General features: G+C 39.8%; 3 protein-coding genes and 1 long non-coding RNA gene across 4 annotated transcripts; 2 read left to right on the forward strand and 2 right to left on the reverse strand.

Annotated features, from left to right (window-relative positions):
• The first annotated feature begins 1861 nt into the window (after positions 1-1861).
• On the forward strand, positions 1862-4432 carry LOC137793764 (uncharacterized). The gene is made up of 4 exons (XR_011078239.1): positions 1862-1923; positions 3823-3931; positions 4020-4207; positions 4294-4432. It is a non-coding gene; the product is annotated as an uncharacterized lncRNA (long non-coding RNA).
• An 11-nt stretch (positions 4433-4443) lies between these two features.
• LOC137793785 (uncharacterized) lies at positions 4444-12147 on the forward strand. The gene is made up of 6 exons (XM_068590141.1): positions 4444-4669; positions 6385-6404; positions 6820-6858; positions 7614-7722; positions 7809-7996; positions 11923-12147. Exons 1-6 carry the CDS (start codon positions 4444-4446, stop codon positions 12145-12147), a joined length of 807 nt encoding a protein of 268 aa, XP_068446242.1.
• A 653-nt stretch (positions 12148-12800) lies between these two features.
• Positions 12801-16479, reverse strand: ttc4 (tetratricopeptide repeat domain 4). Its single transcript, XM_068589867.1, has 10 exons — positions 16218-16479; positions 15921-16038; positions 15647-15808; positions 15212-15289; positions 14924-15048; positions 14702-14788; positions 14297-14544; positions 14045-14129; positions 13708-13790; positions 12801-13207 (listed from the first exon to the last, which is right to left on the reverse strand). The coding sequence occupies exons 1-10, from the start codon at positions 16326-16328 to the stop codon at positions 13108-13110; spliced, it is 1197 nt and encodes a 398-aa protein (XP_068445968.1). The 5' UTR covers positions 16329-16479; the 3' UTR covers positions 12801-13107.
• A 330-nt stretch (positions 16480-16809) lies between these two features.
• On the reverse strand, positions 16810-20683 carry pars2 (prolyl-tRNA synthetase 2, mitochondrial). Its single transcript, XM_068589889.1, has 4 exons — positions 20554-20683; positions 18923-19250; positions 18169-18414; positions 16810-18096 (listed from the first exon to the last, which is right to left on the reverse strand). Exons 2-4 carry the CDS (start codon positions 19235-19237, stop codon positions 17215-17217), a joined length of 1443 nt encoding a protein of 480 aa, XP_068445990.1. The 5' UTR covers positions 19238-19250; positions 20554-20683; the 3' UTR covers positions 16810-17214.
• Positions 20684-21027: the final 344 nt, after the last annotated feature.

Here is a 21027-nt window from a genome sequence, read left to right on the forward strand (position 1 = left end):
CATGGAACAAGAAATTACATTTCTGTTCAGGGCAACTCAAAATACATTTTCTGATTGCGGTGTTCTCAGGTGAATTGTTCTCCACCTGAGGTAAAGCTCCAGATCCAATGGCGCATTCCTTAAACCAGTGGAACTCGGGTCTCTTTGACTGTTGCGAGGACTCAAGTTCTTGTAAGAATCAACACCACAACTTTCAATCACACGTATTCAAAATGCCTTCTTCAATCAGCATCATAAAGCCTCTTCGACTAAATATGACGTGCATATATATGTTTAGGTTGTTATGGTTTCTGGTGCTGCCCGTGCCTCGCCTGCACGGTAGCAGGAACCTTTGGAGAGAACCGTTGTCTGCCGCTATGTGACATATGCAGCCCGGCCATAACAGCGGCCGTTGGGCTGCCTCTGTGTGTGCCTCCTGCAGCCTTGTCTCTACGGGTTGGCATTCGAAACAGATATGGCATCAAGGTAAAACTGAGGGTGTTTGAATGCATGCTTCATATATAACTAAAACAAATAATAATACATTTTCAAGAATACATTTTACTTTAAAGCTTTAGACACATGAATTTATAGAATGTACTTTCACAGACATTCACACGTTTGTCCTTTTCTCTGTGGACGTATTAAAACTAAACACCATTGGACGTAATGATTCATATTAGATATTTCATATTGACAGTAATGCCACACAAATATCCTGATCCATGTGTTTGCTCTCCGCAGGGCTCTGCCTGTAAGGACATAGCGACTTCCTGTTTCTGTGAGTGGTGCTCCTATTGTCAGATGCATCGAGAGTTAAAATTTCGCAAGAAAAACAAGACCGTTGTTGTCAACATGCAGCCTCCTCCAGTGATGATGGCTCCCGGAGTGATGATGGCTCCAAATCCTGCTGGTTTTGTGAGCCAACCAGGATATGGTTAATTCATACTGAACCTGGTGTGCTCTGTCTTTCACAAGACAATTTGATTTCGCTCGGATCTATTATTATCTGTGGTGTGACAATGTTGTAGGTGTTCATCGTACAAGCTGATTATTGTGTTTAGGTGTGGGAGAACACAGTGTTTGTTTAGACAGTGGTATTAAAATTGTGATCATTTTGAATTGTGTTTCCTTGAAATCTGTGCTTGCTGGGTAAATGTCAGTCCCATAATGCTATAATATTGATAATCAGTTGATTGTAGGGTGGAAATTGAAAAGTCCCCAAGATAAAGAAAATTTAAGCTTCAAGCGTGAAATAGCACGAGAGCTCTTTCACGCTCTCGTGGTCTGCATCTGTTTCGTGGACATTATCAAAAGCGTCAAAATGGCTTTGTGAAGCATTTTAACACCCACGAGTTGTGTCATTATGTGTGATCTGCAGCAATAATCACATCAAAAATAAGGAATAATTCCTATCCAAATGATTGCATTTAGAAAAACGTTTTTTGTGCAATTCCTAGAATCCTGTGACATGATTATGGTAATTAGGGATAAGATATTTTTCTGTTTTTATTAAATGAGACAAACTCAGTATTGTATCTTTTCTTTTTTTAGTCAACTTTTTTTTCCGAAAATAAAAAAGTGGTCATAATCATACTAAAACAGATCTAGCTCCTCAATTACAAGGGCTATTTGAATAATTTAAAGTTATATAATACAGTAATAACCCTTGTGAGATTATGTGTGTGGTGCATACTATTTTACAGATCAAAACTTAACACAAAATTACCCATATCTCCCTCATACAAGAACCCAGATGAGACTGACAGCCTGTTTAGCTAATCAAAATAAGTAAAGTAACCCATTTTGCAAAAAAAAAAAAAAAAGGGGAAGATCTGTTCTCACAAGAAATTACCACATTTTCTTCCCGGACCTTGAACGCACCTGAACCTCCACGCACGTGAAATTACCAAGCAAAGCCTGGTGGGACATCGTTATAAGCAAGTATGTAACTAATATTTCAGATTTTCATTCGGGTAAAAAAACATTTGGATGGATACAAATGTTGAGGAAGTGGCGGCTGTTTGGCCCACAGTGGCTGTGATGGTGTAGGCGGACTCTTTAGACCCAGTAGCTCCTAATCTTTTTAGAAAGCTAATCACGTGTAGCATTATGCTAACAATTATACTTTCCAAAACTTTGGCAGCTCCCTCAGAGTCATTTTCGAGACATCTTCCTTATGGCTTATGCTCCTGCTTATTGTCAAATTATGTTAAAATCGTGAAAAATGTACTTTTTACTTAGATAACGCTACATAATGAACGCAGTGTTCTGAGCACGTGGCAGTATTTCCTTTGATTCAGGTGTTGAATGAATGAAAAGTACTTTATTAATCTCCAAGGAGAAATTTTCTCCTTGGAGATTAGCTTCATCAGTGTTCAACACACAAGATTAGCTTCATCAGTGTTCAACACACAAGATGCTTCTCCTAAATTCATGACATTGTTTCAGCTGCAGAGAGGCCAAGACAGTGTTTTTTTAATGGATGCTCATATTAAATACAGTATATATATATATATATATATATATATATATATATATATATATATATATATATATATATATTGTGTACTACCGTGTCATTTGCAAGTGCCTACATCATTTCAAGTGTTGATTGTAAAAAAAAAAAAATGTTATTTCTATATATATATATATATATATATATATATATATATATATATATATATATATATATATATTGTCTAGCTGTACGACACAAGCAAGATGCCTCTTCCAAGACATCATTTCCTTCCTTCACAGCTTCAGATTTGCCAAATAAGTGCTAACGAGACATCATGTACATCTTTATCCCATCTTTATCCTCACAGTTAAGATAAAGTGTAGTCTTCCATTCTGTAAATGTGATTTTCACTTTCTTTTGTAACAGTCCCACACAGCTGTTTTTGACAAGGTATATTAAGATGGCCACAAAAACAGAAGCGTTTCTAAACGTCACCAGATGGATTGTTTAAAAGCCTTTTTTCTGAAACGGAAAAAGTGGTCATACTCATACTAAAACAGGTCTACCTCCTCAACCCCAAGTTTCTTTTGAATATTTTAAAGTGATTTAACACTCGTTAAATAGTGATTTGACTAGTGATTGTACATACATAACTTAACACAAAATCACCCGTATCTCCCACCAGCAGTGTTTGCAGTTTTGAAATGCCAACTTTGAGACATTGAGTCCAAAACATCTGCCCTCACATGAAAAGCCACTCATTTACTTCCTGTAACTCAAACCACAATTTCTGCTGCAAACGAAACTGGAGCACATGCAGCTACAAGCAAAACCTGGTGGGATATTGTTTTCAACAAAAAGTATGTAATATTTCAGTTTTTTCAGCCGGGGAAAGGAATAGTTTTGATGGAAGTGGGGGGTGTTTGGCCCACTGTTGATTTGATGTTAAAGGCGGACTCAGTTTTGGAAAATTATATTTTCTAAAACTTGGGGAGCTCTCTCAGAGTCATTTTTGAGAAATCTTGCTCATACTTATGGCTTATGCTCCTGCTTATTGTCCAATAATTTACTTCTTATTGTAAGGCAAGGACTTGCTGGTTCTTTAGAGACCAACAAACAATACGTCTGAGATGCTAGGGACTTATGACCAGTACAACACAAGATATGAGCTCTTAAAAAAGCATAAACCACTGCCTATGGGTCATAGTCATTGTTTAGTACACAATTAAAACATGAAACCAGATCATCCGCCAAATCCGCCATATGAAAGTAGAGCTCCAATTCCCAATTTGGGGTTAAACATTAAGATACACAATATAAGGTGGCGTTTTGTCATTTTGATTTGTATAATTTTTGCTGAGTTGTTATTTGTGTGTTTACAGGTTCATTGTTTACAGCTTGTCGCTAAAGTTGTCCGACAGAAAATGGCGGCACGAAACGTGGAACACTGGGAGAGTGGGCTCTGTGACTGCTTTGAGGACGCCAGCACCTGTAGGACTCAACAACACAACGTTGACACACACTTATGTCTTTAGAGTTTCTTCAACTCAGTTGGTGTATCCGCGGGCTTTTTTTTTAGGTTGCTATGGTTTCTGGTGCCTCCCATGCCTCGCCTGCACGGTTTCAGGACAATTTGGAGAGAATCGTTGTCTCCCGTTATGTGACATATGCGTCAGGGCTTCAACGACGGTCCTCGGGCTGCCTCTGTGTGTGCCTCCTGCAGTCCTGTCTCTCCGGGTCGCCATGCGAAACAGATATGGCATCAAGGTATGAAGCTGACGGGATTCCACATGACAAGTCCAATAAAAGTGAAGCCATGTTGATTAACATATGTTTTTTTTGTTGCTCTGCAGGGTTCTATCTGTAAGGACATTGCTGTTTCCTGTTGCTGCGAGTGCTGCTCCTGGTGTCAGATGCATCGTGAGATGAAACACCACAAAAAAACTCTCACTGTTAACGCTTTGCAGCATCAAACAATAATGCAAATACAGCCTGCTCCGGTAATGACGGCTCCGGCATACACAGGAGCCGCGTATGCTCCTGCATACCCAGGAGTCACGTATGCTCCTGCATACCCAGGAGTCACGTATGCTCCTGCATACCCAGGAGTCACGTATGCTCCTGCATACCCAGAAGCATACGCGGCTCCTGGGTATGCAGGAGCAGTGGCTCCTGCATACCCAGGAGCCACTGCTCCTGCATACATGCCCCTAGTGGCTGATGTTGTGAGCGATCCAGAAGTGATCACTAAGGAACCCTGATCTCTGTGGGCCTTTTTTTCATAGTCTGTTGTGTCTTTAGAAAGACATATGTTTCATCTTAGATCATGCTGCTGTTTGTTTTGTATTTACCAGCGAAGATTAAAGATTATTTTGAATGGTGTCTCAGTGATTATACGTAACATTGCACAATATCATCTACATGTAATGTAGTGCGTTGGTCTGTCTTGAAAAGGCCACTAGGTGTTGCAGTGTTTGCAGTTTGAAGCGCCAACGACTCAAATCTTGAACACAAATAGAACGAAAGCCCCAAAGCTTCATTTGGCCGTCACTAAAAGTAATACAAATTACTTTGTATTACGCAGCGTCACCTCGAGACGTTAGCGTTTAACGTTAGCTTGCTGCCTTACAGCGAATTAAAACAGGCTCATTGACGTACACGTTGTCCCTTTTCTTATGTCATTAACTGATAGCTGCTACATGTTAGCGTTCTCTCCTCTCAGTTGTCTTCATTTAACTTTCTATAATTATGGATCTTGAATTTGTGATCAGCATTTGCTTTCAATTAAAAAATAAAGATAGTACAGATATGAATAATATGAGTACAGGCATGAATAAACACTGAATTCATTATTTATTATTTATTTATTAATATTTATGCAATTCATAAACAGACATAAATGTTTCATTCTTGATCAATAAGCTTGGGTTCTCATACTTTCTAAATTATGGAAGTATTAAGAATTTATAGATAAATAATAAGATTATTTGCAAAGTGTAAGTAACTGATTAAAAAAAAAAGATTAATTCAGGTTGTTAATACTCATTAGTTAAGTATTAGTTAAGTATGTTCTGTGACCTCATCTAAAATGAGGACTATCTATAATTCAGTCGTTACTACTCGTTAAGTATTAGTCAAGTAATATACAAAGGAAAACAAAACCGTGTGTTCAGAACAGTATGTTCATTAAGGTTTGATGACATCACTGTGACACATGTTACATTGTTCCCTTCAAACAAAGAAAACAAAGAAATTCCCGGACAGTTATTATAATTAAATTAGTTTTTCTACTGGTCAGTCAAATTAGAAATATTGATCAAGAATAAGTCACAGAGGAAATTTTAGTTGGTGCCAACAAGAATTATTAGTAGCACTTTAAAGCCATAGTAATCAATAATATGTATGTTCAACATGCATATTATAACAAACTATGGAACACTGACGGGCATCACCCCCAGCACCATCATATTAATGTTCTTTATTACTTTGTGTTGTCTATATTTCCCTTTTCTGTTGAGAAGATAGCTGAGAGCTTTGAGCCGCTGCTTCTAAAAGCTTTGTAAAGCATAGATAGTCTTCACTTTAGATGAGGTCACAGAACATACTACTTTATGAATTCAGTGTTTAGTCATGCTTTACTAATGCTCAATCGTGTGTACGTATTATAAAGTGCTACCAATAATTCTTGTTGACATGGACTAAATGGAAAAAATGAAACACCTTTTTCCTCTGTGACTTGTTCTTGATGGATATTTCTAATTTAACTGACCAATAGCAAAACTAATTTAATTAGAGTAACTGTCCAATGTCACATGTCAAAACATAATGAGCATACAGTTTCCTTTGTATTAATAGATTCAGGTTTTGCAGCTTCGTCAGATTTCCAACACACAAGTTGCCACTCCTAACCCATGACATATTGTTCCAGCTCCGGGGAAGCTAAGAAGGTTTCCAGCTCTATCAGGTAAAACATGTTACTATATATATCGATATCCTAACGGTTTAATGGAAGCTTAATGGCATACTGAAAAAGTTAATTTACTCGATGAAGAGAAGTGTGTTGTCTGCATCACAAAAGTATTGATTTTTCAACACTACGGCATCCTAAATGTCATACTGGAGCTTATACATGTGTGACATCATAATGTTGGATATTATAGAATATATTGTTTAGTAATAGAAGGCTGATTAAGTGAATGATGAAAACACTTTCTTATTGGATGGAGTTATGAAGATATAATGGGCATACTATTCTCCACATGGAGTTTCGTTTTCTTCCCTTGTGACGATGTATTCAGGTTCGACAGCATTGTTACCGTCTGGCTGTCCCGCAGGTGAGATGTAACTTCTAATCCAAGACATCTTTCATTCCTTCACAGCTTCAGAGTTTCCAAATACATTTTGTCCGGTTCCACCAGGTAAGACCTTTCAAGTTTGCTGTACATCTTTATCCTAACAGTTAAGATGAAGTTTAGTCTTTCATTCTGTAAACGTGGTTTTCACTTTCTTTGTCAGAGTTTTTGACACTGTGTTAATTTAGATGGCCACAAAAACAAAGGCAATTTACTGACCAGGTTGATTTGACACTGCGGTTAAGTGAGCCCACATCAGCCGAGATTTTACTGTACAGTTTTGGAGAAAATTGAATTCAAATTCAGTTTCAATGACAGAATTATATTCATAATGTCACAATTTCCAATATTCAAACTGTTATAAAAACAGATCCTTAAACTTGTAAAGTGAAACTTCAGTGCAGCCTTGTTCAGGCTGATCTCTGCCATGCACACGTCTGTAGCCTTGAGATTTTACTGTACAGTTTTGGAGAAAATTGAATTTAAATTCAGCTTAAATTAAGTAATGATATTCATAATTTCACAATTTTCAATATTCAAACGGCTATAAAAACAGATCCTTACATTTGTAAAGTAAAGTTACAACGCTGTCTTGTTCAGACTGACCCCAGCTATGTCCATGTGTATGGCTTTAAGATTTGACTGTACAGTTTTGCAGAAAAGTGACTTTAAAGTCAGCTTACATGTAATAATGATATTCATGACGTCACAATTTCCAATATTCAAACAGCTCTAAAATCAGATCCATAAACTTGTAAAGTGAAATTACAATGCAGCCTTGTTCATGATGACTTGCTGAGTTGTTATTTGTGTGTTTACAGGTTCATTGTTTACAGCTTGTCGCTAAAGTTGTCCGACAGGAAATGGCGGCACGAAACGTGGAACACTGGGAGAGTGGGCTCTGTGACTGCTTTGAGGACGCCAGCACCTGTAAGACTCAACAACACAACGTTGGCACACACTCATGTCTTCAGAGTTTCTTCAACTCAGTTGGAGTATCTGTGTGCTTATTTTAGGTTGCTATGGTTTCTGGTGCTGCCCGTGCCTCGCCTGCACGGTTTCAGAAAAATTTGGAGAGAATCGTTGTCTCCCGCTATGTGACATATGCGGCCCGGCCATCACAGCAGCCTTCGGGCTGCCGCTGTGTGTGCCTCCTGCAGTCCTGTCTCTCCGGGTCGCCATGCGAAACAGATATGGCATCAAGGTATGAAGCTGACGGGATGCCACATGACAAGTCCAATAGAAGGGAAGCCATGTTGATTAACGTGTGTTTTTCTTGGATCTCCGCAGGGTTCTCTCTGTAAGGACATTGCTGTTTCCTGTTTCTGCGAGTGCTGCTCCTGGTGTCAGATGCATCGTGAGATGAAACGTCGCACAAAACATGTGACTGTTGTCACCGTGCAGCCACAAAACATGATGCAAACGCAGCCCGCTCCAGTCATGACGGCTCCTGCACAGCCACACCCAGCTGGATTTGTGAGCTATCCAGGAGGGATGTCCTACTGAGCTTTGGGGCCTTCTCCGTCGTCTGTGGAGTCCTGAGAAGGACATCTTTCATCTGAGATCATGCTGCTGTTTGTTTTGTTAAACCTAAATGTAAATACCAGTGAAGATTAAAGATCATTTTGAATGGTGTGTCCCTTTGGTATCTCAGTGATATACGTAACATACTGCACAATATCATCTCCATTGGTTCTCAACTGGTCTGACTCCGGGACCCAACATCAGCCCTTATGACAAGCCGCGACCCGAATCCAGGCACATGCTCAACTTTTCACATTTATTTCATGAAAAGATCGTTCAGTTTACGTACAGAATACGTATGCCAACATAAAAACAAGTTTAATTATCAAACCAAGTGACCAGCTGGTGGCGATGCTACAGAGGGAACTATTCCCTGTTACACTCAATTAGCTGCATTTGAATTAAAACCCAAAAAGTGCATATTCAGGACACAAGCTATTACAACATGCATAATAAAAGCCAGCGTACCTCGGCTTCTTCTTCTTCTTCTTCTTCTTCTTCTTCTTCTTCTTCTTCTTCTTCTTCTTCTTCTTCTTCTTCTTCTTCTTATATATTTGTTTAACTACTGTGCGCAGGACAATAGCAGGTCTTACCACTGGTGAAGTTTAAGTTTAACAAGAATAGGTGGTCCATTGTAGGTTTATTTATCTCAAAGCTAGTAAGTTAAATAGAGCTTAGTCACTAGTAGAATTGGATTACAGAACAAATACTTCAACTCTAACAGGTTTTCTTTTGCATTTTAGTCCCTTGAGTGAAATCAAGGTCTCGGCTCAATCAGTAAAGATCAGAAAAGACAGTACAGACTAATGTGTCTTCACTTAACTTTGTATTAGTATACATCTTGAATTTGTCCTCAGCATTTGCTTACAGTCACACAATAAAGATTGTACAGATATTTATTGTTGGCGCCGACTGAATTGAAAAAATCAAACACTTTGTTGCTTTATTTTTGATCAATATTTTCTAATTTGATGGAATTTGACTTAACATGGGTCATAGGGATGTAATCAAAAGGTAATACGTATTGTTCTGATCACGTGGTTTTTGTGTTCCTGTGATTCAGGTTTTGCAACTTGGTCAGTGTTCAACATACACGATGCCACTCCTAATTCATGACATATTGTTTCAGCTGCAGAGAGGCCAAGAAAGTGTCCAGCTCCATCAGGTAAAACATGTTACATCTCTATCCTAACGGTTTAATGACAGCTAGATGACTTACTGTAAAAGTTAATTTGATGAAGAGAAGTGTGATGTCTGCATGACAAAAGTATTGATTTATCAAAACTACAGCATCCTAAACGTCATCCTGGAGTATGTACATGTTTGACATCAGAGTGTGATATACTGTTGGATACTATAGAATATCTTGTTTAGTAATACAATGGTGATTAAGTGAATGATGAAAAAACATTCTTATTGGATGTAGTCATAGTATAGTATAGTATGCCATGCCACGATGTCATAAGAGATGAAATGAACAGCTGTTTTTATCCTGTGCCAAGAGAAACCGGCCTCTGGATTTGACACAATGTGTCCGCTTTGTTTCGCACCAAGACAATAGTTGCGATTTGCCACCCGAAGACCGTCTAGAAAAAGTGGACGTAGTTTAGTTGTTGCCATCTTGTTTTTTGTTTTGTTTTTTTGTAACCAAAAATTGGTGCAATGAATAAGACATTACTGTGGTGGAAAGCTGACAATAACAGATATCCCGTGTTGGCGAAGCGAGACACGACTTACATATGAATCCCTGCCACCGCAACGTCATCTGAGCGGCTGTTTTATGCCTTCTAGCATAGAGTGAGCCTGAAATGCTCCCATATTTGCATTGCAATGCAAAGTGTCTGAACATAGGGAGTAAGAGAGAGTGAGTGTGTGTGTGTGTGTGTGTGTGTGTGTGTGTGTGTGTGTGTGTGTGTGTGTGTGTGTGTGTCTAAGTGAGAGACCTGAGCTGTCAGAACTATAAATAATTCATTAAAAAAAAATCAAGACAAATCCAAATCCAAAAACTTAACAGGATAAGTTTGAACATCACTTTGAACGCACACACTCACAAACACTGACACTTAGACACACACACTCACTCTTTCTCACTCTCTTTGTTCGGACACTTTGCATTGCAATGCAAAAATGTGAGCATGTCCACATAATCCAGCGGCTGTTTCCTGCAGCAGAGAGCAGCCACTCGCATGGCGTTGAGGTGGCAGGGATTCGTAGGTAAGACTTGGCGAGCCTGGCCAGTGGGATATCTGTCATTATGAGAATCCATAACAATAACGGGTTTTCTTTCTCAGCTGAGGTCGACAACTTTAACCCCTTGCAGCCCTGTAATGGAGTATACATGTGTGGCATTATAGTGTGATATACTATTAGATATTAAATAATATATTGTTTAGTAATATAATAGTGATTAAGTGAGTGATGGAAAAACTTTCTTATTGGATGTAGTTATAAAGATATAATGGGCATACTATTCTCCACATGGAGTTTCGTTTTCTTCCCTTGTGTCGATGTATTCAGGTTTGACAGCATTGTTACCGTCTGGCTGTCCTGCAGGTGAGATGTAACTTCTAATCCAAGACATCTTTCATTCCTTCACAGCTTCAGATTTCACAAATAAGTTGCCCAGTTCCACCAGGTGAGACCTTTCAAGTTTGCAAATGAAACATGCACATCTTTTTTTTTTGTAGAATAATTCCTGTGATTTTCACTCAAAATTAAAAAAAGATTAAAATAAAAAAAAAGCCATTTAGTGACTTAGTATTGTGCTACACCCATTTTGCTATACCCATATGACTTAAACATGTTTACATATATTGAATATTTCTTTACTGCTACACAATTACATTTTCAGATATGTGCTCCAACTCCCAATTAGTGGTTAAAAATGAAGATATACACTGTAAGGCATCAGCGTTTTGCCATTTTGTTTTGCTGAGTTGTTTTTGCTGTGTGTCTACAGGTTCATTGTTTACAGCCCGTCCAACAGAAAATGGCAGCACAACCCTTGGCCCACTGGGAGAGTGCGCTCTGTGACTGCTTTGAGGATGTTAACACTTGTAAGACTCAACAACACAACGTCGACGCGTCTGTATTGCAGTGGCGGGCCGTGGAGCTTTACCTGTGCACTCAGTGCCTTCAGATCAGCTGTTTTAACAGCATCAAGCTGTGCAATGAGAACATAAGTTACGAGGGAAAAATAATTATAATACATGTAGTGTATTTGTGAAAAGAAGGCCCGGACGGCCCGCCACTGGTGTATTGTGTTTGGATTGCAGGCCTTATGTCTTTAGAGTTTCTACCACTCAGTTGGTGTATCTGTGTGCTTTTTAGGTTGTTATGGCTACTGGTGCCTCCCATGCCTCGCCTGCACGGTTTCAGGAAAATTTGGAGAGAACCGTTGTCTCCCGTTATGTGACATATGCGGCCCGGCCATAACAACACTCTGTATCGGGGTGCCTCTGTGTGTGCCTCCTGCAGTCCTGTCTCTCCGGGTCGCCATGCGAAACAGATATGGCATCAAGGTATGAAGCTGATGGGACAAGTCCATCAAGTCCAATAAAAGGGAAGCCATGTTGATTAACGTGTGTTTTTCTTGGATCTCCGCAGGGTTCTCTCTGTAAGGACATTGCTGTCGCCTGTTGCTGCGAGTGGTGCTCTTGGTGTCAGATGCATCGTGAGATCAAACGTCGCACAAAACATGTGACTGTTGTCGTGCAGCAACAAAACGTCATGCAAATGCAGCCCGCCCCGGTCATGATGGTCCCTGCGTACCCAGCAGCCCCAGTGGCTGGTTTTGTGAGCTATCCAGAAGTGGTCACTGTGTCACCCTGAGCTTTGTGGCTTTTCCATAGTCTGTTGTGTCTTGAGAAGGACGTGGCATCCATCTTAGATCATGCTGCTGTTTGTTATGGTAAAGGAAAATCCTAAACGTAATTATCAGTGAAGAATAAAGATCATTTCGAATGGTGTCCCCAAATCTTTTTCAATAGAATGAAAGCCCCAAAGCTTCATTTGAGTAATACACTAAAAGTAATACAAATTGACTAGCGAGCGGATCAAGTTATTTTAATTTTAGACCAACGATCCATGTTATTAAAAAAAATTATAATTTCAAACCTCATTCCTGATACCTCTTCCATCGCGTCTCTGAGGTCGGTAGAGGACGTGACTGTGACTCACCTCCAACGGCCTGTCATGCGCTGTCGCAGGTAAAGGTGAAAAAGTGGATTGTTCCCACGGTCAACTACATTCCAACATCTAACTTGGCAACATGTCAGACTTGTTCGTCTCTGGTTTCCACTTCTCACTGAGACTTTTAGAACATCTGTGAAGAATGACGTCCAAACTAATTTCCTTGATGGATCCTTTTAGATTACATTGCTTTTTTTGTTGATTTACAGACTTGTAGCACCGGGAAGAGGCTAACTTTGATTTTATGTTTACATACAAGCACTTACATCACTTGTTTGTACCCATTACATGTTCCGTTTATTTGTAATACAATATCACAATAAACAAGGCATTTTAATCTGTGTTCTGATGAATTGTTTGGTCAATTCGTTGAGATAAATTTATTCATTTTACCTACAGACAGAAGCACAAATAATACACGTGAATTAATTGTATATCCATTTATTATTGATATTTGATGTCAAACATTTGTTGTCCTGCTCTTGACTACAAGAACCATCCATATCTTCCATTATGTCTCTTTCAAGGGGAAACGCAGTCCACTGGAGTTGAATAGCAAATGTTGTCCATTAAAGTCTGAAGATTTGAAGGCCAATGTTTTTACAATCCTCGTATTTTCTTTCCTGTTAAAAACTGCTTCCAGAAAGACGAGCTCCGAACCAGAACGATGATGCTGGGAGTGCCAGACTTGACAAAAAACCTGCAAAGAGAACAAAGAACACAGTTAGTCAGGAAATGAGTGTAAATGGTTCATGTCAAGGAAGTTAGATTGAAGAATCCATGGTACAAATATGCTGTAGTCCTCTGAACTCTTATGCTTTTACACTTTTAAAAAAGGGGGGCGTGGCTTATCTCAGTGAAAAGGACTAGAGCTATTGTTCCTGCTATCGACCAAGGAAGAACTAACCACTTTCTGCGTTGTACTAGTTGTGGAAGTCCACAAAGCGTCTGGCAGAGCACCAAACTCGTGTTTGGTAGGAACACAGCAGTAGGCTGCTATTTCTTTTTTTTTTTTTACACACACAATATCAAAAATCTGAACTATTTTAGGCTGATCAAAACAAAATGGAGGTCCAGGTTGAATATATAAAATACAAAAAAATTTAAACACCTGACAGTTAATCAAAACGGAAAATTCTTGTTGGTATAAATGAAAATGAAATCACACTGTAAAAGCAGACGTGAGCTCCACGGACGTACCTTTTATGCTGCAACACCTTTAGAAGTGACGTCTCTGGGTTTATTTGGTAGAACGTGTCCTTCTCCTCATCTTCAAAGTACAGCTAGAAAGTGTGTGTGGAGGGGGAATCAAACGTGATCAGGATTAACAATTGATTATTGTCACGTCATCTGTTGATATGACCAGTTCTTGATCATGAAATATGATATTACGTCAGACAGTTATTCTTAAATAAATATCATAAAATATCAGTAGGCTGAGCATTTATATTCCACAAGTTTAAGGCTGCAGAACAGGAGCTCAGATATACCGTATGTGTCATAAATGACAAACAACGTTTAGGAAAAACACACAAACCTGCAAATTGTTTGGGTGGTATTTTCTGTCCGCGTCCCATGGTGGAAGTTCTTCTCCAAACATAACGGCCAGGTGATCTATGAAACTGAACCAGACACATTACAGCTGTGTTTCTAAATTAAAAACACTTAAAACGTTTAAATGAATTGAGTCAAAGGAGACGTAGAAACGTTGAAGTATGGAAAATCCCACAGAAATACACCACATTGAAATATATCAAAGGACAAGACAAAAAGGACAAGAGGAGCTTACCAGTTGTTCTCTGAGAAAGCAGAGATGAAATCTGTCTGCTGGTGCTCAGGATAGAGGAAGAGAACAGGCCAGTGCAGAGTGCGCTGCTCGTCCAGGAAGACCTGAGCCCCCGTGGCCTCCTGAGAGCCGAGGCCGTCCAGGTTCAGCTGCGCGATCTCTGCTGTGGAGCCTTCGTCCTCGTCCTCATCCTGGGAGTCTGAACCGCTCTGACGAGGCTTCACGGGCTGGAGGAGCTTGATGCCTCGATCCTGCGTAAAGCACACACACACAAATGTTTTACAATCATTTTAAAAACAGGCTCAGATTTGATTGGTTCACAATATTATCAATTTCCTTCCTACAGGTTTGATGCTTAACCGGGAGCACGTTAAGGGTTTCATTTTCTGTTTTAAATAGCACGATTACCTTTATAGCAGCCAGAAGAGCTTCTTTCTCAGCAAGAAGCTTTTTTTCTTTGATCTTGGATTTCCTGGCATCTCTCTCTGTTATTCTCTAGCATAAAAAAATGTACATGGCATTGTGTTGAACTGGATTTATTTTAATAATAATACAGACAAATTGTCACAAATCTAATTCAGTAAACCGCCCGCCCCCCACAAAAATCCCTGAACTAATGTATTTTTGTACCTTGTGTTTATCTGCTGCTGCTCTCAGCTCCTGCAGCTTCTTGTCAGTGGGATGAACCTTGAGCCCTTCGTCACACCACTGGACGGCCTCCGCAAAGTTACGCAGCGCTATACAACTCTGTGCACCTGCAGAAACACGTAAAATACATAGGAGTGTTTTGGTCATTATTCTATGCAGAGTTTTACTTTGGTTAAGATTAATATATACTACTATTCTGCGATAATATTAGAGAATATCTAAGCATATTCATGCTGATATTCTATGGCTAAACAGGCAGATATAACATACCTCTGATCAAGGCTTTAAGGTGGTCTGGTTTGATCTTTTTTGCAGCGACAGCGTCGTTCAACGCAGAACGCATGTTACCTGAGCGACAGAAAAGAAGATGAAATGAAGAAGGAAAGAAAAACATGCAGATTTAAACATTATTCTGCGAAATAGGCACACTGTAAACAACAGTATATTTAATTGTATATTCACATATTTTAACTACTGCACTATTCTATGCCTTAAGTTTCACGTATGTGATGTACTTGTAATGCACATTCTATGAGCACTGTTGGAGGGAGAAAAGAAAAAAAAAAGAAAAGACTTGTCAACAACTGCTTCACTGTAATTGTTGGGCATATACCAATAAATAACTTGACCTTTTTCTTTGTAAACCACCTTAATGGGTTCATGCACAACACACCATGTGTATACACGTGACAGAGACATCCTCACCCAGGTGAAAGTTTGCTGCAGCCCGGTTGGTGAGGAGGAGCGTGTCGAGGTCCTGGTCTCCACATTTCTTCTGCAAACCTGCGGTGTAGGACAGTATGGCCTTCTTGTAGTTCTTCTCCTTGAAAAACGCATTCCCTTCATCTTTCAGGCTCTTTGCTTGCTCTGGGGACGAATACGAGGACATGAACCGACGCGTTAACACATGATAGAGTCTACCAAATCTGTTTTCACCGAAGAGAAACTCCAGCAGGTGTTTCAAGAGGGACCAGCCTACCTTCTGGGGGTCTGTCTTCGTCGTGTATGATGGCCTGCAGACAAGCTAGCTCTGGGTATTTTTGTGGGTCAATCTCTTCAGGGGCTTTTTTCATGAACATAGGTACTCTGTCAAACTCCTGAATGGGACAAAAACACAGACCTCTCAATAGATGGACAGAAAACGAAGCGTTACCTCTAGAAGTTAGCGTTTCACGTTAGCTTGCTGAATTATGACACATTAAAACGCCTCATTGACGTAGACAAATTGTCCCTTGTTTTATGTTATTAGCCGATAGCTGCTACACGTTAGCGTTACCTCCTCCCAGTTGTCTTCACTGAAAGCATTTTCATATTGTTGGGTCTTGAATTTGTCCATGAACGCGTCCATGCCATCGTCGCTCTCATGTTGCCCCTCCGATGACGCCATTTTGGATCAAAATATATGCCAAAAGCGCTATTTTGTTGTTTATTAATCTTATATAAACAGTGACATGGGATTACAACCAGCAGCAAATCGGCTGTGTTAACGTTAACCACTTCCACAAGTTACCCAGCTTCTTGTTTATACATGTGCGTTAGTGGTCCCACTCGAAGAAAGATCCGTGCGGAAACAAAGTGCCAACCGATACATTTGGTCCGCCACCGCCCGAACAATAAAAGATGAATAATCTTTAACAACAATAATGTTTCTTTCAATGTGGCAAATCTACATTTTGAGATAATTTAACTTGGTTGTACGTTTTCTACACATCGTTTTGTATTTGTTAATGTAGTATTTTCATATTGGGGCATGAAAGTGGGGAAGACAGTACATTTCAAGATAAAAGTACTTTTATTTACATTACTGATACGCTACTTTACACTCACTTTATTTAATAGTCCATGCTCTACTTTGTATTTTGATTGTTTTGACAGCTACAGATTCATGCGTTATGCACAAATCAGAATGCAATTGTAAATAGTTAGTTACCATATTGAATTGTACTGTAGCGGTCAGATGCAGATATCAAGACACAACAGGAAATTGTAAATTATTTCTGTTCACCACTTCTGTTTGTATTTTCATGGGAACATAAAAGACTGTAAACAATGAAATTGAGTAATTATTGTTTATTACAACAAGAACCAAATGCAATATAATATCCTAAAAGGTTCATTATGAGGCTTTTGTTGCCATAATTAATTTATCATCAATTTCATTCATTAGGTGCATTTAAGGTTTACATAAACAAACTCCCAGTCCTTAGACAAAAAAATGCATTATACCCACAAACATCAAATAAAACATGTATTTTCACGTTCAGAGTCGTTATTCATACAGTTTCCACTCTTCCCAAAAGATCTAATAGTCCATCTTTACTGAGAAACATTGTCTCATCTTTCTCCTGACAAATCACCTCAAACGTGGGCGTTTCCTCCAGAGCTCTCGGTCCTACTACAATAACATACGGGTAGCCGAGTCTGCTGGCATCCTTCAGTCGCTTTCCAATAGTCATTTGTGTGCGGTCGTCAAGAACAACTTCACCTCTCAAATGAGGCCTGGTCTCTCCCAAAGTGTGAACCAGTTCTTCAGCTAAAACCGCCGCGTCCTCGACCTTACTGCCTTTCTTTGGGGGTAAAACACACACCTGGTAAGGGGCGAGAAGGCCTGGCCAGCGAATCCTCTCTTCTGTTGACAAAACTTCAAGGGCTGCAGCGAGAATACGGGTTACCCCAAGACCATAGCAGCCCATCTCTGCAATATCAGACTTGTTCTGTGCATTGCTGAAGCTGGCACTGAATATATGAGAGTACTTTTTACCCAGGTAAAAGGTGTGGCCGACCTCTATACCTTTTGACTCAACCAGTGTGCCAGTTTTGCACTGCGGGCAGTCAGTTGTGTCTGATGACATGGTCTCCACATTAGCAGAGAAGGAGCAGTGTCCACAGATTAGAAGCCGGTCCTCGCCGATGTCTGCTGGGAGCTGGAACTCGTGGGATAGTTTCCCGCCGATGTTTCCCGAGTCCGCCTGCACCTGAACACACCGCAGACCCAGCCGGGCAAAGAGCCGGGTGTAAGCCTGGCACACAGACTCGTAGGTCTCGTGCGCTGCTTCTTCACTCGCGTCGAACGAGTACATGTCCTTCATGTAGAACTCCCTCCCTCGAAGCAGACCAAACTTCGGCTTTGGTTCATCCCTGAATTTACGGGTGATCTGTTGATTAAAAAAACATGATTAAAAAATGGCAGCTTATTATAATAAATACACAAGATGATTAAAGGCTACCTGATAGAGGAGCAGAGGGAGCTGTCTGTAGGACAGAGTCGCCTGGTGAGCGACCAGAGTCGTCACTGCCTCCTCATGCGTGGGACCCAAGCAGTAGTCGGCTCCGTGCCGGTCTTTCAGGCGGAACAGCTCCTTTCCCATCAAGTCCCAGCGCTCACTGGTTTTCCAGAGCTCAGCGGAGCACAAGCTGGGCATGTCCAGCTTCTGCCCACCGATCACCTGCATCTCTTGGTCAATTAGTCTCACCTGTAGATTTAGGTTTGCAGTTATTACATGCGTATACAACAATACTAAACCAAAAGACTTTACTAAACCAAAAGACTTTCTAATATTTTATTATGTGTTATGGATACTGGACAATATATCTGTTCAGGCCCCTAAAATAATATTGAAATAAATTAATCTGAAAAGGAAAATATTATTTATATCTTGTTTATCTGTGTGGATTATAAAGCAGAAGATAAACAACATGCATATGTTTTTCTTTTAGTCTTTTGTTGCTAGTTTTCTAAATGTTAACAAATAACAGCAATTAAAAATAACATTAATAATTGCTGAAAACAAGACAGACAGACAATAAAAAATACATTATATACTTGTAAGATTCATCAGTCTTTGAATCAATCTTTTCTAGTTTTAATTTGTACAGCTGGGTCACAGATTAATGTCAGAACAATCTAAGTTTGTGGACATGACAACCAGATTCACCATGATTGGTTGATGTGTTTAATTGTAGAACAAAAACTAGTCTCACCAGCTTCTCCATGGAGCGAACGAGAACAGGAAGGTAGTAGTAACAGCCGGGGTTGGACGGGTGGATGAGGCCGGCCTGCTGCATGAGCTTTTGACTCTTAGACGTCACTTCTCCCTGCAGCCGACTGTCCTGACCCACGTCCCGCAGGTTGGAGGGCTGGTAGAGGCGGGACACCAAGAGTGTGCGTTTGGAGTAGGTGGAAGCAGAGACATTGGTGTGCTCAGCACATCCTGAATGGGTCCTTCTGGGAAGCATTGAGGTTCTGTAGAGCCGCTGGAAGACTCTCTGGCTCATGCGATTCATTATGGGCTCCATGGAGGATCCAGACCTACGAGAAGAGACAAATCAGGAAGCGCTGAACTTACTCAGTTCATAGAGAATAAATATGATTTTATTTTATAAATAAATTGGTTGATTGGTAATGGTAATTTTTCAAGTGAAAATGCCAAATACTCTCTGGGTCAAGGTTCTCAGCTGTTTTTATGACAGTTTCAATATAGAAAATTGGGACATTATAAATATTATTATGTCATTGAAGCTGAATTTGAATTCAATTTTCTCAAAAACGGTAAGGTAAAATCTCAAGGCCATACACATGAACATAGCAGGGGGCAGTCTGAACAAGACCGTGTTGAGACTTTACTTTACAAATGTAAGACTCTGTTTTTATAGCCGTTTGAATATTGGAAAGTGTGACATTATGAATATCATTATGTCACTGAAGCTGACTTTGAAGTCACTTTTTTCCAAAATTGTACAGTAAAATGTCATGGCCATACACATGTGCAAGTCAGAGGTCAGCCTGAACAAGGCTGCATTGTAATTTCACTTTACAAGTTTAAGGATTTGTTTTTATAGCCCTTTGAATCTTGTAAATTGTGAAGTTATGAATATCATTATGTCACTGAAGCTGACTTTGAAGTCGCTTTTCTCCAAAACTGTACAGTAAAATCTCAAGGCCATACACATGAACATAGCAGGGGGCAGTCTGAACAAGACCGTGTTGAGACTTTACTTTACAAATGTAAGGATCTATTTTAATAGCCCTTTGAATATTGGAAATTGTGAAGTTATGAATATCATTATTACATGTAAGCTGACTTTGATGTCACTTTTCTCCAAAACTGTACAGTAAAATCTCTACATGTGTATAGCACAGGTCAGCCTGCACAAGACTACATTGTAAGTTTATTTTACAAACTTAAGGATCTGTTTTTATATCAGTTTGAATATTGGGATATTGGGAAATTGCGTTTGAATGCTTTTTGTGCTGTCTAAGCCACCGTAGACCACCATACCGTAACACCAGGAAAAGACGGTCATTTATTTTCATGCGTGCGGCTCACTCGGCGGACGAGTTCTCACTTTGTGCTGCTGCACAAAGGTAGTAAACAGATGACGTCAAGGTCGTCAACACTGAGTCATGTTCTATCCCGTGTTGAAATAAAACCATCTGTCGGTTGAAAGCCACCGACAGATGTCCAAAGTGTCCACAACAGTGACAGACCCACAGATAACATTCCGTGTCATAAGTCACCTGAGGGACAGTTCAACGTTAGCAGTTTAGCTCACTTAGCTTCTCTCGGGTCGCACATTACGACGTAGCTACGTCACACGTTAACAAAACTCACCTGTGAGCGACGACTCCAGTCTGGTTGATCCGAGTAGATTATCTGAGTTTATGAGCAAAAAGGGACATTTGTATGAAGTTGACAGAGTGCACAACACAGAGGTCCTTGCAACATGCTGTTTCCATCCGCTACGTACCCGGAGCCTCGTCCGCTTTAGTGCTACAGCGCCACCTGCACGTGTGGAGGAGTAAGTGCGCCAAAAATATAATTTAAGAAACATTTGAAAAATATGATTATACACTGTAAAACAAACTTTGCATTGAAAATGCAGTTGTCAGAGTTGAGTAAACTTTTTGTTCACCCTTGATCCACTGAGTTGAAACAAATAATTGTGTTACATCATCAGTTCACGAAAAACGTTTCTTAGTCGAACAAACACCCATTTCTGCTTTTTTTTTGTAATTCACAGTTTCAAGTTTTGCTATGTGTGTGTACACATTGCCATTTTAAGTTAAGATGATTTACATTCCATTT

Source organism: Clinocottus analis, unplaced genomic scaffold (assembly GCF_023055335.1).
Source record: "Clinocottus analis isolate CAN_PGR_092001 unplaced genomic scaffold, fCliAna1.0.p SCAF_23, whole genome shotgun sequence".
In the NCBI taxonomy this organism is placed as follows: Eukaryota; Metazoa; Chordata; class Actinopteri; order Perciformes; family Cottidae; genus Clinocottus; species Clinocottus analis.